Raw genomic sequence first — 10,343 nt, forward strand, 5'->3', positions numbered from 1 at the left:
GCGTTACCTATATCTTATTACAACATCGAATAGTGACATTCTTTGTGCTATACACACAAATGGAAATACGCCAGAGACAAAACTTGTGACACAAATACATTTTTCTCACCTCTCCCCAGTCTTTTATCTGGTTGTGAGAGAGGTCTAGCTCAACCACGTGAGCACAGAAAGTGGCCACCTCCTCTTCATCTCCTGCCTCCGTAATTCCACAACCATCCAGAACCAGGATGCTGGGCAGATTCAGACGGTCTAACACACACACACACACACCACACACACCACACAGCACACAGCACACAGCACACGCACACGCACACGCACACACACAGATATGGCTTTTTAACCAACAATTGAATGTAATTAAATTATGAAAATTCATTAATATTTTGAAGGATTTTTTAAAACATTATTTATGTACAGGATTAACTTTATTTACAGATATGAACATATCTGGAATAACCTTTAGTTTTTGGCCCAAGAATACATTACTATAATGAGAACACATGTGCCCTTCAACAGTTCTACAAACCAAGCAAAACAGTGTTAAATGGCAACAACTAGTGTGTCAGGATCCAGATCATATCCAACACACCCTCTCTAACCAGCAGGCTCAGCATTTCACCTAAAGCCAAAAATAAAGCTGACCTTTGACAGGTGAACCCTGGGGACTCGACCGGATCACCACTCCAACTCCTGGCCCACGGCAGTATGGGAAGTTTTCTGGGCTGTATTTCTCACTGATCACCTGCACTAAAGTGCGTCCTTCCGTCTCCTCTGTCTCCATTTCACCTCTCCTCCCACTCTCACACCTTTAGCTGAACAAACATAGAGAGTAGCATGAGCATCATTAATTTGATTGAAGCATCAGTTCCAGTGAAACAAAAATGTTTTTATCAGTTATGTGGACGAGTGGACAGGCATGTGCTTGAAAGAAATGATTTGCTAACATAAGAATAGGTTTGTTTGGAATTTTCAACCAGGACAAAGGTTAGTACAAGTTTGAAAGAACTGACATTTGGGTCAATGACATAGTGTCTGTCCACGATAAAAAAAAGTGCCAAGTTCCATTTGTACTCTTTGTATTTATATGGGTTTTGAAAAACTTTTACAAGAAAACTTTAAATTGAATAATGTATACATTGTGGTGTAATAAGTCCTTTATACCTAGTGTTTATATATTTTTTAATAATATATTTCAAGGTATTTTCTAATAAATATGAATTACTTAATAAATATCATTAGGTTTTTGGGGAGTCTGACAGTTATAAGGATCTGCATGGGTTGTTTCTAAGATAGCATTTCCTGTGTTATATTTTTTCTTCATGTTGGTTGGACCACATGACCAGATGACTAATTTTGTTTGTTTTTTATTCCACTAAGCAGTGAAAATGTTTAGTTAAAATATCATTTTTGTCTAAAAAATAATAATAAAATTGTGAAACTACTTGCATTATTTTTGAATAAATTGATAGGACAAAAAAAATACCGTCACATTCTTTTGTCAATTGAATCAATGTTCAAATGTTCAAAACAGTAATGCACCACACTAAAAAGCAATTGATTTCTATATTAAGAAACAATGTTACAAGGTTAAAGCCAAAAGAGTGAAATCTGTTGACTCACATTTGATCTTGAGGTCAAATAGGAGCACATTGATGGTGGGCCTCCTGTCTGGTTTTGATACTAGTCCCCCGATGGCTATGGACGTACAGAATCCAGGAATGGACCTCTGAACCTGCAGCTTCGTGGGTCAGGGCTGGGGGTGTCCCACAGCCCCTGACTCAAAAATAGCAAAAAGAATAGACAGAAATTGACAAATGAGATGATGAACATGTGTCACATGGAAAGCTTGTGGTCACAGAACAATCATTCCTCTATCCCTTTATGATGTGTAAAAGAGGTAACACTAGCACAGGTATGGAAAGGTCTGTCCTTGAAATCAGATCCAATAACGCTTTGTCCGACTCCCATATGCTGCTGTTTTATACAAAAGCACAATGGGAAAACTCCAGTGGTGCAAACGGATGTAGCGCTCTGGACGAGTGGACATACGTGCAAGCTTCTTTTGTATTGACAGATGACACTATAGGAGTAAAGAGATCTTAATTGCTGAAATATTGGCTTGCTGAGTTACTCTGTCTGTAGGGTTCTTTCCATGAGCAGAGGAATTATCTAAATCTAATCCTCAGAAATGAAACCGGCACAGACAGATATCTGTCACAACATCCTGTGAAGTCCATTCAAAGTACATCTCACAAACTTCACTTCAAAGCAAGATTCATCTAGCTCCAAAACCTTCTCTGTCCAGACCAGACAAAGTTTTTTTAATTGTGAAGTTTTTTTTAATAGTCTAATAGATAAAAATAATATTTTTTATGTGCCTGATAAGCAATAAACAGAACTTTTTAACTTCAGTTTTTTGACAATAACAAAAAAACGGTTACACTTTACAACAAGGTCTCATTTGTTAACACTAGTTAATGCATTAATTAACATTAACAATAAGCAATACTTTTGTTACAGTATTTATTCATCTTTGTTAATGCTAATTAATAAAAATACAACTGTTAATTTCAACCAGGTTTAGTTCATGTTAGCTCAGGTCCAATAAATATTATTAAGAGATACAACTTTAGATTTTTAATAATGTATTATAGTAAATGTTAAAAAATGTACATAAAATTAGGTTAACAAATGCTTTAGAAGTATTTTTCATTGTTAGTCCAAGGTAGATTGAAACCTATTGTAAAATAAACAGTTCTGGTCCTGGTTTCTGACAGGTCAAAAAAGCATTTAATTTGAGTTAAAATCCCCAAAATATTAAAGTAGAAATTAAATGGAAATGGTGAGGACCTTTGCTTTTCTATTGTGACGTACATGTATGCGAGTGAACGGCATCTTGAACAAAGGTAAAAAAAAAAAAGTAAACCAGGACTTAATTTTGTCCATCGGGAATTGACTGGAACGTTGTTGTTGTTTGCTAATTGCTGCAATCTCATGTGAGTGACAGGTGTTGCGGTACAGTCCAGCCCTTGCCCTCAGGGAAGAGATGTTGTTGCGAGGGGGAGGGGAATTTAATGTTTTTGATGAAAGATTATAGGGCACATTAATTTTTTAAAAAGTGATGTGCATGAATAAATAATATACAATTAACTGAATTGCTAATTGTAGGTGTGTTCGACTTAACGCAGCGCTGCGCAGACCGATTGGTGTATGACAATGAGAGCGTTTCGAAAGCATACAAAACCATCTGCTCTCTAATCTCTCTTGCGGTACTGAGATGTCATACACCAACCGGTCTGCACAGCGCCGCTTCAAGCCGAACACACTTCTGATTTCATTGTGACTTTAAAGGTGGGGTAAGCGATATTTGAAAAACGTTGTTTGGAAGTTGGTAACAAATTCAATGAGAGTAAAAAAAAAAAAATGCACAGACAAATCCAAATTAAACTCTGCGGCTTGTGACGACACATTGATGTCTTACGACACGAAACGATCGGTTTGTGCGAGAAACCGAACAGTATTTATATAATTTTTAACCTCTAATACACCACTATGTCCAACAGCCTTGAGTGCGCTCTCACTTCCGGTGAGTGAGGTCTGTACATGATCTGGCATAGTTAAAAATCTTCATTTGTGTCACCTAGAAACAAAGTCACCTATATCTTGGATGCCCTGTTCATTTTTTGTACTTCCTTGTTGTCCATTCATCATCGCTTTATTTTTTCGTGAAACATTATTTTGTTGCGATTCTGCAATTCATGCAATCCACTCGTATTGCATGTGTAACAGAGGCCATCTAGTGAGAGTTGTTCCGGCTGATGACTGCTAAAGAATGCATTGTTTACTGTTTAGCGTCCTTGAAGTGCACCCGCCTGGCGGTTCCCCACGGTTCGTATCACGGTTTTAGGCTCATGGTTTTCGGTTCTGTACGGTTCTTGTTGTTTTTTCTTTTAATCGTCAACACTCCAGAGATGTACTTCAGTATATGATATTTAGCTTAATTATCCACAATTCAGGATACAGTATTAAAAAAATTGTTATATCATATAACTATGCACAAACTGAATTTGACTTGACTTTAAGCACATTATGGGGACCATCTCTGAGGAAAGCTAGGTGATATTTTGATACAGCAAGAGAGAAGACATTGATGATATGCTTTTCATATATTTGGCAAAAAAAGGAGAATGTGTATTGCTATCTCTACAGGAACGTATGCCTTTTTAGCACACAAAGATTAAGCTGAAGAATTAACTTGCATTTATCAAACTGCCAACTACAGGGTACCTTTAAGCCTTGTTTAAACTCGATGCGTCCGCACAAGCACGAGGGTGCGCGCGGCAAAAATGGCGTCAACGCGGAGCGGGCAGTAGTGCGCGTTGAGTGCGCGAGACCCCATTTCGCTTGGCGGTGTGCACGTCAAATTTGGTAACTTTGCGCGCGGCTCCGCAACCGAAGAAGCACCAGTTCCAGGCGAATCTGGCCGAGCATGACGTCTCATCACACCGGCACCCAGTCTGTGCGTCGAGTATAAAGTTTAAACACCTCCCCAAACGGACGAGGCGCGCGCGCAGTCAGCGAGAGAGAGAGAGAGAGAGAGAGAGAGAGAGAGAGAGAGAGAGAGCATGAAGGCCAATTTTTGTAATAGCACCATGCTACTCTAACAAAATGCAGTTCATGCTTAATTCAAGCACTTTCAAGGACCCATGTTTGTTTTCAAGTACTTTCCAGACCTTGAATCCATGTGTCTGAAATTCAAGTACTTTCAAGAAGCGTGGGAACCCTGTATCTATCTATCTATCTATCTATCTATCTATCTATCTATCTATCTATCTATCTATCTATCTATCTATCTATCTATCTATCTATCTATCTATCTATCTATCTATCTATCTATCTATCTATCTATCTATCTATCTATCTATCTATCTATCTATCTAGGCCTACATGCTTTAACTGATTACAAATTCAACATACAAATATGAACGAGACAACATTTAGACATTTATTTTAAGATTTTTACATTCCACCTTAATGCATTTTACATCTTTTTTTAAAGGGAAACACATCGGCTCTTGGACAACTAAATCATTGATAATTACAGACACTATTGAAAAATTAACTAGGAAAACAGATGTTAGTTATAGCTAAATACATTGCAATGGATTAGCTAGCTAAAATATATGTGGTGTGTATTTAGCTATTACACAATATTCTCATACCTCATTCTCAGTACATGCTTTATTTTTATTTTTTTGCATCCCTCTCTGACCAGCAGTTAAATATAGTCCGCTATGCAGCGCTTCTCTTCTTTTTTGGCGCTAACGTTACCGGTGTTCTCTCTAGGCATGTGCCGGTATCAAATTTTCATGTTGCGATGAATTGCTGAAGCTTTGATCACGGTATACGGTATTATCACGATATTGAAATAAGTTGCAAAAAAAGTGTTGTCATACTACAACAGGTTAAATCACTTTCTTATAACAAAAGAACCAAACATTTAAATACAACAAAGCAATACACAAAAATGTATAAAGTAATCAAATATTTAAAACAGATTAAAGTGCAAAAGAATTATAAAGAACAATAGGTATGCTGAAATGTACATTTAACTAAGATTAATACATGCTTTAGAAGTATTTTTCATTGTCAGTTTGTTAATGAATGAACTAATGTTAAATACTGGAGCCTTGTAAAGTGTGTGATTGAACAACAGTCAGAACATATTCAAACAATATCTAGGGCATGTAATTTAGTCCAGATTAAAATATAAAATGCAAGTTTGAAAATGAATAGCCTTAAGTCTTTAAGTATTATGTATTAGGTTATGTGATTACTGGGGAAACGGCTGCATTTCTGCTGTTCCTGAGCGCCCTCTGCTGTCTGAGAATGAATGTGCACTTCAGCGTGTCTCCTCATTCCGCCATGTGCTCGGCTCATGCACGGTCTATTTACATCAGTGCACGTTCCTCTTTGACGTGTTGTTCATTTTAAACGGTTGATGGGTAAAGTATTCTTAAAATTCATTCTAAAAATCTGAATAATTTGTACCAATACAAACTGCAATGGAAACCATAAAGACCAATACAAATTTGTAATGGAAACCTATACAAACCATTAAATCCTAATGGAATATGCCCAAAACACACTACGTAATGGAAACCATTTGTAATGGTTAACGGCTGATGGTTTGTAATGGTTTTGTAGTGGAAACCATTAGGATTTCTGTAATGGTTTCTATTGTTTTTTTCAGCAGGGATGTCTAGTTCTCTCCCATTCAAACACCACTCGCGTTGTTTTGGTGAAAGTGCGACTCATTGGTTGGGCGTTACCAATCGGTTCAATGGAGGGGGAGTATTTTTTGTCTGATTTATTATGACAAACTCATATTTGATTAGGAACAAAATTATTGTTACAAAATAAATTAATTCTACATATTTTTCCTTTGATCTACTGTGATTTTCATGTTGAAATATTGGGGGGGTTGTAACTGATGGATTTGAATATTGGGGGGCCCCCCATAAACTACGCCCCTGCGTCTGCAAATCCAGTCTCGACCTGTCTTGTTTACAAAAGATTCCACGGTGAAATGAAGCGAACAAACATGCAATGTCTTACTTCATTAAAAATAAAGTTCAACCACACACTCCTAATATTAGAATCCGAAGGAAGCTTATGCAGCGAATGTGTTCTTCCATAACCAGGCACAGCGCAATATCTTGCCATCTTCGGCATGTTTATTGCTCGGTAGCGTGATCCGTTTAGCTCCACGTAGGCCTATGTTATTTATGTTACATTTCTTGCACGACGGTGGGCAGGGCTACAGAATCAGGCATACTTCTTCTTCTGTTGAGGTGGTGTTTCACCACACTCTGACGTCACAGGTTGGCACATTCTGAGATTGAGCGTTTGCTGGGCCTGGTGTCAATAAAAGCTTTTCTTTGACAAACAAGGACGTTTTCAGCTCCGAAATGTACAGGGTATTTTTGTATCACGATGATCTTTTATATATCAAAGGCTGAATGAAAAGTTGATTTCTCAATTCATGACCTCTTTAAAGTAATGCAGTTTTACTTGGTCAAAACAATCATATTAAAAATGTGAGTTGAAAGTTATGTTATCGTTACTCTGTGCATTAGGCCGGCAGCTGGTATGAGACACTTATTGCATATTGCAATAAGATCGATATTAGAATATCAATTGCTCCCTGGGGGCCGCAGTAAATGGCTGCCCACTGCTCCAAGTGTGTGTGTGTGTGTGTGTGTTCACTACTCATTGCTCCTAATGTGTGTGCACTAACTTGGTTAAATGCAGAGGACAAATTCCAAGTATGGCTTGGCCTTCACTTCATAATAGCTAGTTTCTAAATGGCATGCAATTAATATTTAAAATGTATTGTATGTATTGGTGATATGCTATATTACTGTTACTACAAATAAAGCCTTTTCTGATTATGCTATGTTAACCACTTGCCAATATAGTGTTGTCTCTTAGGCACTGCACAAACATGTTACGCACGGTAAATCAAGGGATTCAAACAATAAGACTAACCCTGATAAGTTTTCTGTCGATAAAGGTATCCAAACAGTTGCTCACCTGTCTAACAAAACACATAATATTTTAAAGCGTATTTGGTGTTTCCATGGTTTCTATGTTTTTATCTGCATCATTAACAGGTGAAGTAACGATGTTTCACTGGTTAAAATGGCTGATTTCTCTGGATTTAAACATTTTGGATAATGTAAGTAAGTCAACCAAATATATAATATTGTTCTAATGGTTTTTGGACATTTTAATCAAAATATCTTACATATTGTGCCTTTAACACACCTTCTCAAACTATTTTTTTTGTAGATAAACTTTCACTGATTAATGTTGTTAATCACAAGACCAGTAATGTGCGCTGACAAAGTAAATAGGGTCAGTGTTGATTCATGTAAGAAAATAAGTTACTTTAAAGTTTAACATTATCACTAGACCTAATATTGAAGAAACAATCACAGATAGAAAAGTGTGAATATCAAACACCTTAATCAAACCGAAAGGCCTATGTGGTATTATTGGTAAAAACTATATAGCTCCCAAAAAACAACAGTTGTTTCACACACACAACAAAATAAGTTTCAAGATAAAATTCTAGAAAGCTGTTAACTTGACTCAACTTGTTCTAAAATAAGCCTCGGGTCAGGAGTCAATCGTTCATCTGAATGCATTACAAACAGCTGCGTGCGCACTGCGCATTGACAAGTTGTTGAATTTCAAATGCACGGCTACCATGACAACGCGTTTGTTTTGGATTAGCGCTGTTCGACCAGATTCTGAAACTTGTCTAGAATTTACACGCTTTGGTTTTAGAATGTCATAGGTTTTAGTATTTTTTTAAATAACGCAGAATACATGTCCTTTTGAACTCACTATGACTTCACGATAATGGACATTAAAGCATAGGCATCCACAGAGATGACAACAGCTAAACAATAAGCGTGGAAATTTTTTATTCATCTATCACAAAAACAACATTAGGCTGCACCGATATATACTTCATCGTTTTAACTGAAATGTTTATAAATGCGTCCAACAAAATTAAAAGGCAAATATGTGCGCTGACCAGAGGAGATAATATTTACGATGCTGGGTGTTTGGAAAAATAAAAGTAAACAAATACAATGACTTCATTTATAACGCATCGCCCCTCTCGGCATCTAACGTTACAGGCACAATAAATAAAAGGCGAAATACATGTGTGTGACATTTTACGTGAGTTGTTTGATACGCTTACCAATGACAAGGTTCACCAAAACGCTCTGCTTGTTTTTGTTGTTGATCCGTTGACAGTGTTTTGAACACGAAGCTCCACCGTAGTTACTTCCGAACAGGGTTGTTTTGCAGCCTGCTAACGTTACTCCAGTACAGACGGTGGCAGCATTACACCACTGACAGGAAAAAAGCACGTTTTACTCTTTTATTACGAGCCCTTTATTCTAAATAAATATGAAATAAATATTACATTCACAAATATTGGTGGTCAAAAGGGAAGTCTTATAAATACGTTTTTTTTTTAAATGCAAGAACTTTATTGAACAATATTGACAAACAAATAAAACTGGCCTGGTACAAAATATAAAATGTCTTAATCAGACAACAGACAAGCACCATAACAGAAGATAAAGAAAAAATAAATAAACTGAATGAATAAAGAAATGTAATGTGTTAATTGCCAAGTCATGAGTTTCATCTTTCATAAATATAGGCCTACCAAACATTTCATTTTCCTTTGTTAATTCAAGTAAATCTTCAAATTTAGGAAATAACAAGTAATGCAAACCCTCCCAGAAGGCACAGGCAAATTTACAATAATAAAACAAGATGTTCTGTTGTTTTAATCTGATCATCATCATCATCATCATCATCATCATCATCATCATCAAAAAAAAAAAAAAAGCACTGTTAACATCAAAACCAAATCAACATCTCAGAAATTCTCTGGACGGATATACTCCATTAAGTCTTATAAATAAGTGTATGGGGTGTAAAAACAAAACAAGAAATATCCCCTGAATATTTATACAGCTTATTTTAATGTTATGATTAGTGTGTAAATGTGTGTGTTTTATTGAGATTTATTTTTTGTTTTACAGTTAGCTAGTTTGTATATCTATATTTGCTAGTTAGTCTCTTTTCTGTTTCTTTTGCCTTTAAAATTTTTAAAATACAAAAACAAAACGGCTCTCTAAAATTAGACAAAAAAAATATACGGCCCTTGAGTGGACCACTCCTGTTTGCCAGATCTGGGCCACAAGCAGGCCAGAGCAATGCCACATGTCATCCAAGAGCAAAGAAATAAACCAGAACTGGACCTTATCTGAGCCACAAAATCTATGTATAATAAATATGGAGTCATCTCAGCCTTAATAAACCTGTTAACAAGCAGAATCACTGAAGAGAGAAGAGAACAGAAAAAGAGACGAGCAGAAAGACAAGAACTACAATTGACTTCAGCCACAGCCTTAGATGAAATCAACTGAAGATAAAAGAAGACATTAAATCTCTGAAGATCTCATCAGAGGAGGATTAAACAACTCCACAAACAGCATTACCAGCTTCACACATTACTAACCAGACTGACTTTATTTCTGTTATACGACTACAGAAGCTCTTATTGAGAATTAACAGAAGTTTAACTCTAATGTGTTTCATCTGAAGTCACCATGACAGTGATCAGTGTTTCCATTAGTTGGGCTCTTTACTCTTATTAAGTGTCTTCCTCTTTTGGCTTCTGCGATTGTGTGTTGGTAAAACACATTTGAAGTAGCAAAGGAAGCTAAAGAGAAGTGACATCA

The 10,343-nt window shown here is 36.5% G+C and overlaps 1 protein-coding gene across 3 annotated transcripts in view; it reads right to left on the bottom strand.

Annotated features, from left to right (window-relative positions):
* tbcelb (tubulin folding cofactor E-like b) overlaps positions 1 to 8,904 on the bottom strand; it is a 32,564-nt gene extending 23,660 nt beyond the window's left edge. Inside the window, exons 1-5 of one of the 3 annotated variants that reach the window (XM_079816116.1) lie at positions 8,783 to 8,861; positions 7,555 to 7,599; positions 1,624 to 1,776; positions 646 to 815; positions 110 to 249 (exon numbers count right to left, since the gene is read on the bottom strand). In XM_079816116.1, the coding sequence (XP_079672242.1) occupies positions 110 to 249; positions 646 to 784 (279 nt within the window). In that variant the 5' untranslated portion in view covers positions 785 to 815; positions 1,624 to 1,776; positions 7,555 to 7,599; positions 8,783 to 8,861. Of the gene's footprint in view, positions 1 to 109; positions 250 to 645; positions 816 to 1,623; positions 1,781 to 7,554; positions 7,600 to 8,782 lie in introns of all 3 variants that reach the window. The other 2 variants (XM_079816115.1, XM_079816117.1) reach the window with 2 other exon arrangements.
* Between the last annotated feature and the right edge of the window lie 1,439 nt (positions 8,905 to 10,343).

The sequence above is a fragment of the Gobio gobio genome, assembly GCF_949357685.1.
Source record: "Gobio gobio genome assembly, chromosome: 4".
In the NCBI taxonomy this organism is placed as follows: Eukaryota; Metazoa; Chordata; class Actinopteri; order Cypriniformes; family Gobionidae; genus Gobio; species Gobio gobio.